The following is a 14,280-nucleotide window of genomic DNA, read 5'->3' on the forward strand; positions in this document are numbered from 1 at the left end:
CAGAAATACAAACAACTCCCACTCACCTCAAATCTACACATCATCATTAGTTCTTCATTGTATGTGTGCACTAAGTGCCTCAGAAAAACTTAGGTCGTGTGGTAGCTTTAAAATAAGAAAAAATCTGCCATCTCCATAGTTGGATCAGGAATATATTTGCAAAATGACAATAAGCTTAATAAAGGACCTGAGCTTCTTCATCTGTGTCAGCCATAGGAAAACATAAAGCTACATTTGAATTCAAGTATTTTTCAGCTCATGTATTGCACTGTCTATAAAACCCACTGAAGAACACATGATTTTGTAACCATATTTTGGTACAGTAAAGAAAAAGCTGTCTTAATTTATTAAGTATAACCAACAGAAACATCATTCATATATTAGGTCTGATTAGTTCTATGCTATGATCAGTCAACTTTTGAATCGGATGGGTAGTATATGTGTCTCTTCCTCTGCATTTCTTAGAAGATTGCAGACTTCCAGAAATCCAAATGAAGTAAAGAAATATATGTAGTATATTACTTTCCGTCTGTGAAAGTAATGTCTCCTATTTGTTTCCATGGAAATTACCACAGATACAAGGAGCACAATAATGCTATCTGAGCAAATTCTCAGCTACAAAATACTATTTTTCAACATAGTCACCAGCATTAGTTTCACAGCTGCTATAACATTGTTTTTTTCTTGGAGAATAGTGCCCATACAGTTCTTCTGTCATTGATTTGAACAGTTGGAAGTGAGAAGGTAAAAAACTCAAACTATAGAGCTAGTTTGGTAGCTCAGTCCAGCCAAGACTGCCAGTGCACTCCTCCATCTTAAAGCTGATGTGGGGCCTGGTGTTATGTGTCACGAGAGAAAGGTTGTCCTCTTCTCTGGACTCACTTTGGAAATTCAACCCTTCAGTTTTGCCAGCATAGTGATGTAGCAGTCAGAGCTCCTGGTTTGTTCAAATTTCAGAACATCCAGAAAGATTACTCCTTTCCCATCCAAAAAACAGAGCACATCACTTTATCCACCAAGAGCTACATCTTGAATTTTTTCTTCAGTAGGGAATTCACATGTCATTACTCCATGGTCTTTCTGTCTCATAGTGGTGACACCACATTTCATCCTGGTAATGATGTGATCTAGGAAACTGTCATCTTTAGCCTTTTATTGGTTCAATAAGTCCTGATGAATTTACATACACTGTTCTTACTGTTCTGTGTGATCATTCAGTAATCCAGCCAGTGTTTCCAGACTCAAGAAGAAGACAAACCTGTGTCAGCCTTATCAACTCTTCATTTTTATTATCCATCAAAGGAGACAGGCTGTGTCACTTCTACTACAGAATGGGAAGTCCCTCAATCATACTGAAAAAATACATGTGTATGAATAATTAGCTACAAAAATAAGGGTGAAATACCTGCTGTAACCACCTCCGTTGCTAGCTGGGCTTCTGATTAGTTTGAGTTCTGATCACATACAGCCCAGGCTACTGATATAACCTTAGTTCTCCCACAGAAATGAACAGTCAAACGACGTTTTTATCTTGAAAATCTAATGACAGCACAGAGTTGCATTATTGCAGATCAACAGCAATTTTGCATGTGGCTAAAATAGCTCTGAATTGTGGACTTTGCAACAGATTGCTTCACAGCATATTTAGTTGTGCTTTTCCTTATTCAATCTCTGATGCTAAGATGCTGACAATTCGCTAAATCAAAATGGAAATCCACTTAATAAAGGAGGAAACATGACACCACACAGAGAAAAAAGACAACATTGGAGGATGGAGATGAATCATATTTACACTCTTTTCCTTTTGGCCTTTCTTCTTCTCCTCACCCAAAGAACTCCAAACTGAGACTGGAATTGTGTAATATTCACCTGACTATTCTGAGCATTACATCTAAGACCACGAATTCTCTTCAGGTTCTTGCCTACTCCCTACTGCCTGTAGCCTTTCACAGCAACCACAGACTCTGCCAAAGAAGGAAGATGCTGCTCTTCAGGGCCTGTCTGCAAGGGTGTCCATACAAATTACAAACCACTTAACCACAAGGATGTTGGGGATCTCCTGGCTTTGAATAAAAACATCACTAGCTTTGCAATCAGACCAGCTGACTGCAAAGAAAGTAGGAACAAGAAATCAGATAAAATTGAAAGTAATTCACCAGCATCCTGGAAGTGAAGCCATTAGTGGATATATTCATATTTTTCCCATTTAGCTTTAATTGTATATACCCTCTCAAGAGCTCCCTTGTGAACTTCGGACTATGCCTACATGAAAAAGACAGATTATGGGAAAGGAAATCCTCTTCCTATTAAGGATTACATAGCAGTTTGGAATCTTTTTTAACATGTTTATTTCCCACCAGTCAGGTCTGGGGTCTTGGTGGATTGTTACCAATGAGTTGCAGAAATCACCCCCGAAAAAGCTCAGGCCCTTTGAGTATAAGTGCTAAACAGCAGCCTAATCCTCAGTGTGTGGGAGGAGTTTATCTTCTGAAGCTTCAGCTAGAATCACAACATTTAGAATTTGAATAAAATGATGATCCTGTTCAGGAAAATAAATAAATGAGAGGCCACTGGCTATTAGCAAACATGTTGAAGCAAGACCAAAGAACAATTGCTATACTCTTGAGTTACAGGAATGTCACTATTACAGGAGTGTGGTGTGGACTTTAACCTGTCTATGGTGGGGATATTGCACTGTATGCATTGTGAACTACAATACACACAAAATATGTAACTGCTAAGGACTGGAATGTACGGGAAAATGGAATCCATGTGTCAGGGAAAAACTCTGGGCTTTGCCCAGCAAAAGTGTAACAGAACTACAGACTGACCACACACCAGGAGAAAGGTGGATAATAGTACACACCTGTTCAAAAAGTCACCTGAAATTCAATATATTACTCTGCACTGTTACTGCTAAATGAACGTTGAAAGCAAGGAAAAATATCTCTTCAGTACAATATAGGGCTCTCTCCATGTGGAAGCATTACTGCCAGCCACAAGGAGGGTATTTTTCTGCAGAATCCACTACCTGGTTAGTGAAAATAAACAGGCCCATGTCGATATACTGCAATTTCCAATCTGACCTACAGGTGGTGGAGGAAAAACGATTAATGAGAAAGGTCTGGAAAGATGTTGTGAGCATTGTACTTGCAGTTTCAGTTACCATTGCAAGCTGAGATCAATCACATGCAAGTAAGCATGATGCCTGGCAGACCCACACTTTGCAAGCAAACTATCCTGAACCAGGGACTAGTTTACCTTTGCTCAAAAGCAATCAGCCCTCTGGGAAAGGATAACATGGTGCAGAGTCATCCGGATGACTCCAGCCATGGCGTTTTCAGGAGATCTGTTTCACCGGAAAGCTTGTCTCCTGGATGAAACTTCCCTGATAACGCTGTGGAAATCTTTCAACAGCAAGCAGTCACCAAGAAGAGACATTTAACAAATTATCCAAAATGCATCAGTGGCTTTGACTTTGCCATGAATGTATGCTTCCCCGCCAGGGGCCTTGCAGCAGTCTGCAGGACATGCTCTCCAGCAGCTCCTTCCAAGGCTTCCAACTTGAATCTGGCTCCAGGCCTCTCTGCAAGCAGCATTGCATCCACCAGTAAGCCAGTGTCAGCATCTCAGTGCTTGCTGACCTATGTGGCCTTCAGGTTAATTTCTATGTGGTATTTCAGATGCTGATTTTAATTTTACAGCTGCAATTGGTTTGAGATCTGATTATCTGAGAAATACTTCTTTTCTCTTACAAAAACAGCAAAGCCACTTCAGAAAAGGAATCCAAACTGATTTAAATAAGAGGAGGTTGCTGATTCTGTGCTTTCTGTGAAGGGCCCTGGATGCTGGAATTAGCTTTCCTCACTTTGTCTCCCAGCGCTTGAGTTTGTCAGTCTTTCAGACACGTTTTTCATTTTTACACTAATGTGAATAATGAGGAGCTTTTCAAAAGACTGGAGCTATGCCAGTGGAAAAGTGGTGGAAATAAGAAGACATGAACCAGGCTAGAGGAAATCCATGGGAGTTCAGATTCTGCTTTATCTGTAGGGCAACTGTCGGCAGGCAGGAAAATAGTTGTAGGGTTGCCATAGCCATCAGTCAGTTCCCTGTAAATGCAGAGCTCCTAGCTCCCTGCTTACAGAATAATAAATAAATAATACATTAATCAGTGAATAATGCATAGACTTTTAGCGGAGTGGAAACATTGCTAAGCACATGCAATTACAAAGAAGCACACAGATGCTGCATTACAAAAAAAAAAAAAAAGCAACAGTAACCACTGCCAAGCAGACCACCTCTAGCTTGTGGATAATGTGAGGAAACAATCAAGATTTTAGTTTTGCTACATCCAACCCAGTCAAGAGCACTTTTTGCTGAATATGCAAGCTGCAGCCGGGCACAGATGTTCCCTGCTTTCAAACAGTTCTGAATTCGTTTTTATGGCCATTCATTACGTCTAGACAAGGAGGATCACTCCATTCCGAAGTATTCTGTTAAATGAATAAATATTTATTCCAAAAGACAAATGGACAAACCTCTTTTCTGGCAGAGTTCTTGCAGAACGATTTCAATCTCTGTCTTGCAAAACTCATGCCACTTCTGCAGGATCCAGGGCATTTGTCCAACACATTTTGAACAAATGCTTTTTTTAAAAACCTGTTCAAGCAGAGAAACTGGTTTCTTAGGTAGCTGGGCAGGCAGGATTTAACCTAGCCTGCCAGGATTCTAACTTCATTGAGGAAAGAAGAGGGACCTTTCGTCTGACAGGAGTGGACATTCACCTTAGATATGCATCATGGGAAGCGCTGTGATGCCTAAGATGAAGCAAAGTATGGGATAGCATGGTATTGCTGCCCCGTGTCTGCTTCTCACTTTCAACACAAGACACACCACTCACCCTCATTTGTAATTAAGTAGCAATTTGTAACCTGACCTAGCTCCTAAAAAGTCTTATTTTGGGGCAGTGTTAAGTCAAATCAGTCCCATGGCTGAGCTAATTGTGTGGTTTCAGAGACAAGCGCAATAAGCTAGTATTTGCACCAGCCTCCTTTGCAGCTCCGTACTGAAGTCCTTCTAGCATGCCAGTCTGAGGGGCAGCTTCTCTTCCTGCATGTCTGCTTTAACAGGCATGTTGTTCCTACATCTAAGCAGGTCATACAAGTATTCAAGACTATCTGAAAGATGCTTACACATGAGCTATTTCCTTCTAGTAGTGTGCAGTGAAGGACATGTGAAGAGTCCCTGCTGAATCATAGCATTGTCATCACCAAGTGGTCACTATCTGAAATCAAAATCCTTAGATTTGTGGCACTAACTTGGAAATCATGAGGTTTAGCTGCAGTTTTTGCCTCAAATTGTGATGTCTAGGAATGCTCTTTTTCCTCAGAACAATGTAAGTGCCTCAGAACAAAAGTACCACCTCTCTTTGGCAATTGAAGATTTAGAGCAAACAATGTTGAGTTCTGCAAGTGGTAGCAAGATGAAAGACTTCTGATACTGAAATAATTTCTCTTTCATTTCCTTTTTCAGGTGTCAGTGCTATGCAAAAACATTCTACTCTGCACATTTATATACACTTCTGGTTTCTTCCTCTGAAGGCCTGTCTCTGCCAGAGTTATCTGTGCATTTATTTTCATCCCATCCCATAAACCATTCACTCTGCTTTTAAAAACTGCCTTTTCCATTTCAATTTTAAGTAAGTAAACTATTACTAGTTTTGTTTGTTTGTTTGTTTGCTTGCTTTCTTGCTTGTTTCTTTATTTTCCTTTTAGGATGATGCCCAACAGGGCTCAGTTTGACCTACTTCTGACTTCCCTAGAAACTATTGCAAAATCTGAGGGATCTATTCTTCCATACATTGTGCTTATTGTTCAGCATTACCTTCAGTTTCAACCAGGACAGCTGAGAAGTTAGAATCACTTCCTCAGCCAAAAGGAATCATTGCTGCTGACACCGAAAAATGTTTTCAGTACTCTGGGTCTTCATTTTACCAAGCTATGGTTTTGCCATGGTGTTTTGAATGACTTCCACAGCTGACTGCTTCACAGTTCCTAGGATGCTTCTGATGTGATGCATCCTCAGCCTAGCTTCAGCCTTGCTTGCCTTTCTAACAGGAGACTCAGCTGGGATTGCAGAGACAGCATATCTGAAGGGGTGTCTCAGGGCAGGAATCATGAGAGGAGCATGCTGCCTTACTCACCAGGTTGTCAGCAGCAGGGCAGAGACAGCATGGCTGTGGGATTTTTCAAGGGTCACTGAGGGCAGGTACATGATGGCCTGTTTGTTTGCTTACCTTACAGAATAAATAATGCATTGCACAGATACTGTGCTGAGAGGGAGGATGCAGGCCAGCCAGCTCCCCACACCATCCTTGAGATTCCTTCCCCGCAGTTATTAATGAGGAGTTCAGGACTGCCCAGCAGCTGTATGGAGGCAGTTGCTGATGAGATGTTTCCTCGTGTTTCCTGGAGTACCTCTTAACCTTCAGACTTGCTTTGTAAATGCACCACATCATTTGTGGATTTTCCAATCTAGTTTATGAAAACTATAAATCTGGGTCCATGGCTCACCTGGTGCTCCAGGAGTAGTGCTCCTCATTGCATAGGGCTGGAGGTGCTGCTGGGAGCCCTTCTATCTTCCAGCTGATGTGGCCCCTGCAGCTGCTCAGGGGACCGTGGCTGTGCTTTCTGTGGGGGGAGCAAGAAGTGCAGCCAGCTACTTAGGGTTACATCACTCTGCCATTTGGTCTGTGCAAGCACAAGGGAGGCAAGGACAGCTACAGCTTGCTGGGTGTCAATTAGCTGCGCAAAGAAAATAATTGGAAAGGCCCTTGCAGTACCTGGAGCCTGCATAGGGTTTTTCCCCTCCAGTGGTGCTGCAGGGACCCAGGCTGCCCCACTGCAGGAAGTGTCTGCCCCTGATCACCAGGGTGAACCTAGCACAGTCTGTCTCTCATGTGAATGCTAAAATGGAGTTTCAATATGATGCACTAGCAGGAAGAAGAAAAGAAATAAAGTCTCTGAAATCATCAAATGCCATTTTTCTTTCTATAGGGCAAATGCTGCCAACCAGAGCAATTACAAATAAATGCAATTTACAAATAAAATAAATGTACTGTCACAGAAAAACTGTTGTTAAAGCTGCTGTTTCCAACAAAAAGCCCAGTGTCTCTAATTACCTGCATGCACATGCGTCACTGCTGCATAAGCCACCCAAGAATTTCAAATATCAATATCCTTCTCCAGTTAAAATCCCTCTGTACACAACAGAACTGTCAAGAAGCATGAGGCAGCATAGGCCACTACAGCGTTTAGATTTGAGCTCAGTCAATGAGATGCCCAACATTTTTGTTCCTCCCTTATCACAATTTCCCTTCAGGTTTGTTCCCTCTAAGCCTGGAGCGATGAGCAGCTCCCCCTGAATATGCAGCAAGCCTTCACACTGGCCTGCTGCTCCACTCACAGGTAGGTGCGTGGGTTGGCACTGGAGCCAGTAACAACGCATCGAGGAACACCTTCCCACTGTGTGATGCCCTTGATAGTGCTAGGGACATTGATCTCAAGCTCCACTAAAAGACTTGGACCGCGAACAGGAAATGTTCACCCTCAAACATTTACTCTAGATATCTGACTGCACTGATTTCTTAAGTGCCTGCCTCTCAGAAGCTGTGAGAACTATTAAGTCTTCTTTAAGGACTTAGAAGAGAAAATGGGCAGCAGCCTTGAGTCTGCCTAGGACCGGCTAAAAGCCTCTGGTCTGTTTGATATGAGTTACAGGCAGGCTTCCTGGTCACGCCTGGGAGGAGGAGGAGGTGGCAGGAGGGGTGGGCAGTGCATCTGGGGTTTGCGAGCCTCCTCTGTGCTGCCAACAGCTGATGGAGTCAGAAAAGCAGGGATTAGCAAATCTGATGTGAAAGATCATGAACAAAGCCACACAGCTACTGCTTGTTACTCCAGCACTCTCACACCTGCCGGATCTCCTGCTGAGAGCACTGAGTTCGTGTCCTACTGCTGTTCTGTAAGCATCATGGAAGGCAGTGCTGCCAAAAACTCCTCCATCCTTCCCACTCTGGCCTTTCATTTCTTCTCCCTGCTCTGTGGTACAGAGGAAGAAATTATTTCAAAGAAATTGTCCTACCAAAAGGAAAAATTAAGTAGATTTTCTTTGGTATGGATTGGCTGAGCCCTCACACAGACACAAATATCATCAAAGAGGAGGAGAACTGTATGGGAAATTTCAGGTGCTGCAAGAGAAGGGTCTACATTTTGTCAGATGTGGTATCAACACATACTGGGCATGTGATGGCTGCATACCATTGTCCTTCAGTGGCAGAGTGAAGGGCAGAGACCGAAGAATAAAAGAAAAAGAAGAGAAAGTGTTCCTCTCTTCCAGGCTTAGGCTAAGCATAAAATAAAAGTCAGCAAAAATCACTTATAGGAAAGATGGTGTTTTCTATCAAATTCACTTTTAACTGAACTTAGTTCTTCATTGGGTTTGGTCACCCATTTTTTGCTTCTAAAAGCCAGAGCAAGTGTATGGGAGCTTGCTTAAAGGATGCTTCAGAAGCATTCATAAAGACAGGTGAGGACTATAGCTACTCCAGTGCTGCTCTGCATGCCTGAGCACTAAGTCATCACTCTGTGCTCCAGGGAGAGGGGAAAACCTCAGTGAAGGTCACTGCATTTCCTGCTAAATTACAGATATGCACAGACTCTGCTCTCTCTTCTACCATTTCCCACTGAAGGATAAGAGGCAGCCGGAAAAGCACAGTACAGCCCTAAAACAAGGAATCATAGAATTTCTCAGGTTGGAAAAGACCTTAAAAATCATTGAGTCCAACCATGACCTAACCATACTACCCTAAATCTAACAATCCTCTGTTAAATCATGTCCCTGAGCACCACATCCAAATGGTTTTTAAACACATCCAGGGATGGTGACTCAACCACCTCCCTTGGGGAGCCTATTCCAGTGCTTAACAACCCTTTCTGTAAAGAAGTGTTTCCTGATACCCAACCTAAACTTATCCTGATGCCACTTGTGGCCATTTCCCCTCATCCTGTCACCTGTCACCAGTGAGAAGAGACCAACCCCGCTCTCGCTGTAAGCACCTTTCACCTATTCACCTATTGGAAGAGAGCAATAAGGTCTCCCCTCAGCCTCCTTTTCCCCAGACTGAACAGCCCCAGTTCCTTCAGTCTCTCCTCATAGGACATATTCTCCAAGCCTTCACCAGCATTGTAGCCATTCCTTGGACCTGCTCCAGCACGTCAATGACCTTTCTGTACTGAAGTGCCCAAAACTGAACACAGTACTTGAGGTGAGGCCTCACCAGTGCCGAGCATAGGGGCAGGATTACTTCCTAGTCCTGCTCACATGTTCTTGATACAAACCAGGATACCACTGGCCTTCTTGGCCATCTGGGCACACTGCTGGTTAATTTTCAGCTAACTGTCCATCACTACACCAAACTCCCTTTCCATCAGGCAGCTTTCTAGCCACTCCTCCTCAAGTCTGTAGGGTTGCCTGGGGTTGTTACGACCAGAGTGCAAGATCCAACACTGAAACTCATGCAGTTAAACATGCCTCTGCCTCCAGCCCTGCTCACATCCAGTCTTCTCTGGTGCATCCCAGGTGTTGTCCAGGAGCTGGAGGCGACCACACTGTCACAGACTCTGGAATTGCAGCAGGGTAATGCACTGCCTGCAGCAAAGCCTGGCCTGAGGGTAGCCTGTAGTGAGAGCACCCACCCCATTCCTACACCTTGGAAAGGAGCAGGCCTGAAGCTGCACCTTGTCCTGAGGTGCCTTGACTGCATAGCAAACTGCAGTGGTGGCTTCTAGGCACAGTAGGAATGCTGCTTGTGGAGTACAAGACTTATTTGACAGAGCAAAACTGCAGGTCGGAATCCCATGCTTGATATCTCAGCCCTCCTCACCACTTCTTTTCAGCAAAAAGGCCAGAGAGGTGCCATGGCCTTTCCAATTTTGGTTCAACCCGTTTTCTATTTCACTGTAGTTGTCACTGGCTTTTTTCTTACTTGCTCTTTTTTTTTTTTTTTTTCTTTCATCTTTTTCTTTTTTTTTTTTTTTTTGTTCTGCTTTCTTGCTTCATCCTGTTGTCTTTTATTTTGCTATTGTTGTCTATTATTGTTTTAATATCTAACGTTTTGGTTTTTTGTTTCCCTCCCCTTCCTCTGCTCCCTCCTTCCCCCTTCTTTTCATCTTCTTTGCTTTCCGCCTTCTTTGGGGCTTTTCGTATTATTTTTTTCCAATTTATTTCCTTTGCTCTTTCTCTTCCCTTTGTTCTTTCCTCCTCCTTGCCGTGCCGTGCCGTGCCGGCCCCGCGCCCCCCTCCGCTCCCGTGCGGCGGCGCCCCATAGCTCTCACGCCGCCGCTGCAGCCGTACCCCACATCCCCGCGTCCCAGCGTGGGGCGGGCGCGGCCGAGCGGCAGCAAATCAGCGAGGGGCGGCCGGCGCATAAGAAGGGCCGGCGGCAGCGGGCGCCGTCCCTCCGGCGGCGGCAGGATGCACCATGAGGAGCTGGCGCCCTTGCAGCGGCCCCGCTATGGCTGTGAGTCGGTGTGGGTCGGGGACGGCGGGAGCAGGGCGCTCTGGCGGTGTTGTTAGCCTCTCTCCTTCTCCGGCTTCGGTTCGATGCGCAAAGAGTGGCTCTGGGGAGGATAAAGGCAACCCCGCCGGCGCAGCTGCAGAGCGGCGGTGCGCTCCGGCTTGCCGTAGCTTTCCTCGCAGCGACCCCCGGCAGGATTCCGGGCAGGTTTTCTGGCCGCTGTGTTGTCTTTTTAGAAAAGTTTCTTTTCGTTTAGAACTTTCTGTACGCGTTGTAGCTGCAGCTCCGTGTTGTAACTTCAGTGCTTTACGTTCTAGTCAGAGCTCCGGGTTTTAATTCTGTAGCATGGCGTTATAGGTGTCACACTGGTTTGTGACCAGAATGCAACTGCATCTTTGAAGTTACAACTTTACAACTTCTGGATTGCAGCTTCACAATTCTGGAGGACAGTCTCAAGTGTCGTCCTATAACTTAGTAGCTTTGGAGTAGACCTTTATAACTTTAAACTCCAACGTGAGGTGAAAAGCAGTGCAGTTACCAGGTGTTTCCTTCCCAGTGAACTGTATTTGTTTCCCAAACCTCCGTTTATAAAAAGTCCTGAGCACTTTCCTCCTACTGCTGCTGTGCTGAGATCTTGCTCAGCCTGTGCTTTCTATTGGTTCCTTTGGGCAGCAAGGTTTAAGCCCTTGGTTTTGCCATCCCAGTAAGGAAAGTTTTTGATACTTTAGGCAATGTTAGAAATGAATGTGTAAATTATTTGCGAAACTTAGAGTGCCCTGCAGTCTTAATGAGCAGCTTTCCAAGTTTTGGTGTGACAGTTTTATTTAAAGCTAGTTTGAAAATGTTTTTTTTATAGAAACACAAAATCTTTGACTGCTGGAGGCAATGCCTGCCTTGGGAAGAGTGGGGGAGCTGGAGCCTGGCAATGGGGCCCTCAGCTCAGAAGCCCTTCACTCTCCTGAGTGTTCCCCTCTGTGGACACCTGCCAGGTGGTGCAGTTTGAGGGCCTGCAGATTTCATTTTCTGTTCCTGCTACCTACTGGATATCCCAGAGACTTTTGGAGGTGTTCTAGTGTCTTCTTGAGATGGTCACTGAAGGTCAATATTGATGATGTTTTCTGGAGTAGTTGCTGGAGATGCGTGTTATGTGTCTGTCCCAGTGATGAAGTTTTCTTTTGGAGTTGATCTTGGAGTCACCTTAACTTGCTTTGCTGTCACTTGTGAGGCAGAGCAGGGGACAGGGCCTTGGGAGACACAGTGCTGAGGGTGACCTCTGCTACTTAGTGATCCAGCCCTGAATGGATGTTTTGTCCACTTGTTCAACACACAGGAACTCATCAGGTGCAGGTGATGTGGCCTCAGCAGCAAGTGCTTTGCTTGACAGACTTGCTCTGGCTTCTTCTTGGGACCTGTGCATCTGGGCAGATGACGTGTTATCTGCCATAAAGTCCAATGCAGTTAAAGATGCTTTGACAAGGAGTAAAGGGCCCATCCACTGTGCCTTGGTTTTCACCTGGATGTTAGGGGTTGTTGATTGCCTTCCAGCCTGAGCTGCTCAGGGTGTTGCCTTAAGAATCCTGCTCTCCAATGTGCTGTGGGAAAGAATGACCACAATTAACATGCTAAGTATTTTCAAGATATGGTCTCATAATAGCATTCTGAGTTCAGAGGTTTTTTGTTTTTTTTTTTTTTTTTTTTTTTTTGCTGGCCTGAGTGGTCAGTGTGTGAAGCTGTAGCCTCTCTCCTGGCCTTGGTCATTAGTCCCAGGGAGCAAAAGGAGTGGACAGAAGTATCCTTCTATCTTTTCTATATACCATTTCTCCTTTGACCAGTGCCCTCTGTATGCATAGACTCTGGTGGATGTTCAGTCACTCAGATATTCAGCCTATTGTAAATTGTAGATTCTCTTTATAACTCAAATTGCACTTTGAATCCCTGAGAAGCACAATTCCCTACACTGAACAATGCATCTACAATGACTTCCCTAGAAGAGTTAATAAGTTGTCCAAGTTAGACTATCAAACTTTCAAGTCTTGCTCTAGCAACCTCATACTGCTTTTAACATTTAACCTAACCTGGACTTTTGACTTTGGCTTCAAGTTCCTGGCAGAGCCTGCAGGTTACTCTGAGGAAGGTTGGTGCTTTACTGTGACTACCTCTGCTGGGAAATACATGTGTGCAAGTAGCATTTCATTTTGGTGTCTAAAGATGCACACAGATTTCAGATACGTTTTGTAGCCTGATGCAAACTGGTGTGGTGGGAAAAAAAAAAATGTAGCCCAGCGTGTAAGAGCTAATAACATAAAGGTAAAGTAATTGGGAATACATCCCTAATTTAAATACTAGCTTTGTGTTTCTAGTTTTGCTGATGTAGTTAGTCAAAGACACGCATCTGGAAAAAATCCTCATAGCTGATCATTTTCATCTTTAGAGCCAGGAAATAGCTGAACAAAACCAAGCAAGAGGATCCCCTTCTGGTGCTAGTTCAGGGTGAACACTATTCACTGAAGAAACTGTTTCAGAACAAAGCCTTTGGGCCTTCTTTTAGACTTTTGCTGCCAAAACTTTGTGACTTCATGGACCACTTATTAAAAGGTGCCTCCAACTCTGCGTGCTGCCAGTTACTTAAGGAAAAGAAAAGGTAAAAAGCTGTAGAAGTTTTTCTTTGGTGCTGTGCTGAGTCTGTCAGATGTCTGCGTCCAGCACAAACTCAAGTGAGATCATATAAGTAAGAAGGAAGTAGCTCATACAGCAGAAACTGTGTTAACAGGCTCACTGCAACTGAATTTATGTAGCTGGTTTCCAGCCTGGCTACAGCTGTTGCCTGGCTTATTTCTCAATCCCAGCACAATCAATTGCAGAGTTTGACCAAATTGCAGCTAATGGGGGCTTAGTAGAACTCGAGGTACAAGCTATTTCTGTGATGAAAATGTTTGGTGTCATAGAAGACCGTGAAGATGAAAAGTGTAATTCTTGGGAGTACTACTCAGATTAACTAAATGTAAAGTTTGGGATGTAAGGCAGCAAAGTGCAGCACTTTGTCTTTGAGGAAAATATGCTTTCCCCAAAACTTTGTTCTTTTTTTATCTTGGACTCTTGGAAACCTGTGTGAATTAACAAATATATATGTGCATTCTGTAAGAAATGCCTGAATAGTTTCATGACACTGCTAGGAATGCAGTATAGCTGTAGTGAGTGCAGCTATGGATGTCTAGATTTGCAAAGGATTTCAGGCATTTCCATGCTCTGCATGTCTGAATTAACATCTGTGTTAGTGGCCCCAGGTCCCTTTTCTAAGCAGAAGGGAAACTAAGTGCTTCAGCATCACCCAAGTTACTGAAAGGGAGATGTGAAGATATCTGTTTGAAAGAAGTATCACACAGTCTCATCCTCTAGTTTTGTTCTTCCTGTGAATTGAAGCATGGCTTTGCTATCAGTAGCTTCCAGCTTGTCTCATGTTGATGAGCAGATAGAGAAGCCTTCAGCTTCTGTGCTGAAGCTGGACAGCTGGCAAATGGGTCTGACCTGGGTGTGTGCTGGGTGTGTGCCAGTCTGATTTGTCTGTGGCATCCAGTGGTGAGGGTTGTGTTGCTGCTTCTGGTCACGGTTTCCAGGAGTGCCTCTGCCTGATGCTCATGGTTATTGGGTGAGACAAATGAGCAGCATGGAGCTTTGAGGGCTGCTCTGCCTGTGGAGATAGGCAGGGC

The 14,280-nt window shown here is 44.1% G+C and overlaps 1 protein-coding gene and 1 long non-coding RNA gene across 10 annotated transcripts in view; one reads left to right on the forward strand and one right to left on the reverse strand.

The window, feature by feature from the left end:
- LOC128074677 (uncharacterized) overlaps positions 1-14,280 on the reverse strand; it is a 406,066-nt gene that overhangs the window by 168,057 nt on the left and 223,729 nt on the right. The gene's annotated exons all lie outside the window — the stretch shown is intronic.
- IQGAP2 (IQ motif containing GTPase activating protein 2) overlaps positions 1-14,280 on the forward strand; it is a 228,026-nt gene that overhangs the window by 94,364 nt on the left and 119,382 nt on the right. For 6 of the 9 annotated variants that reach the window (XM_052670709.1, XM_052670712.1, XM_052670715.1 and 3 more), the window contains exon 1: positions 10,452-10,576. The exons of 1 other annotated variant lie outside the window; for it this stretch is intronic. In XM_052670709.1, the coding sequence (XP_052526669.1) occupies positions 10,531-10,576 (46 nt within the window). In that variant the 5' untranslated portion in view covers positions 10,452-10,530. Of the gene's footprint in view, positions 1-10,451; positions 10,577-14,280 lie in introns of those variants that run through there. 2 more of the 9 variants (XM_052670716.1, XM_052670717.1) reach the window with 1 other exon arrangement.

Source organism: Tympanuchus pallidicinctus, unplaced genomic scaffold, assembly GCF_026119805.1.
Source record: "Tympanuchus pallidicinctus isolate F22 unplaced genomic scaffold, pur_lepc_1.0 scaffold9, whole genome shotgun sequence".
NCBI lineage: Eukaryota > Metazoa > Chordata > Aves > Galliformes > Phasianidae > Tympanuchus > Tympanuchus pallidicinctus.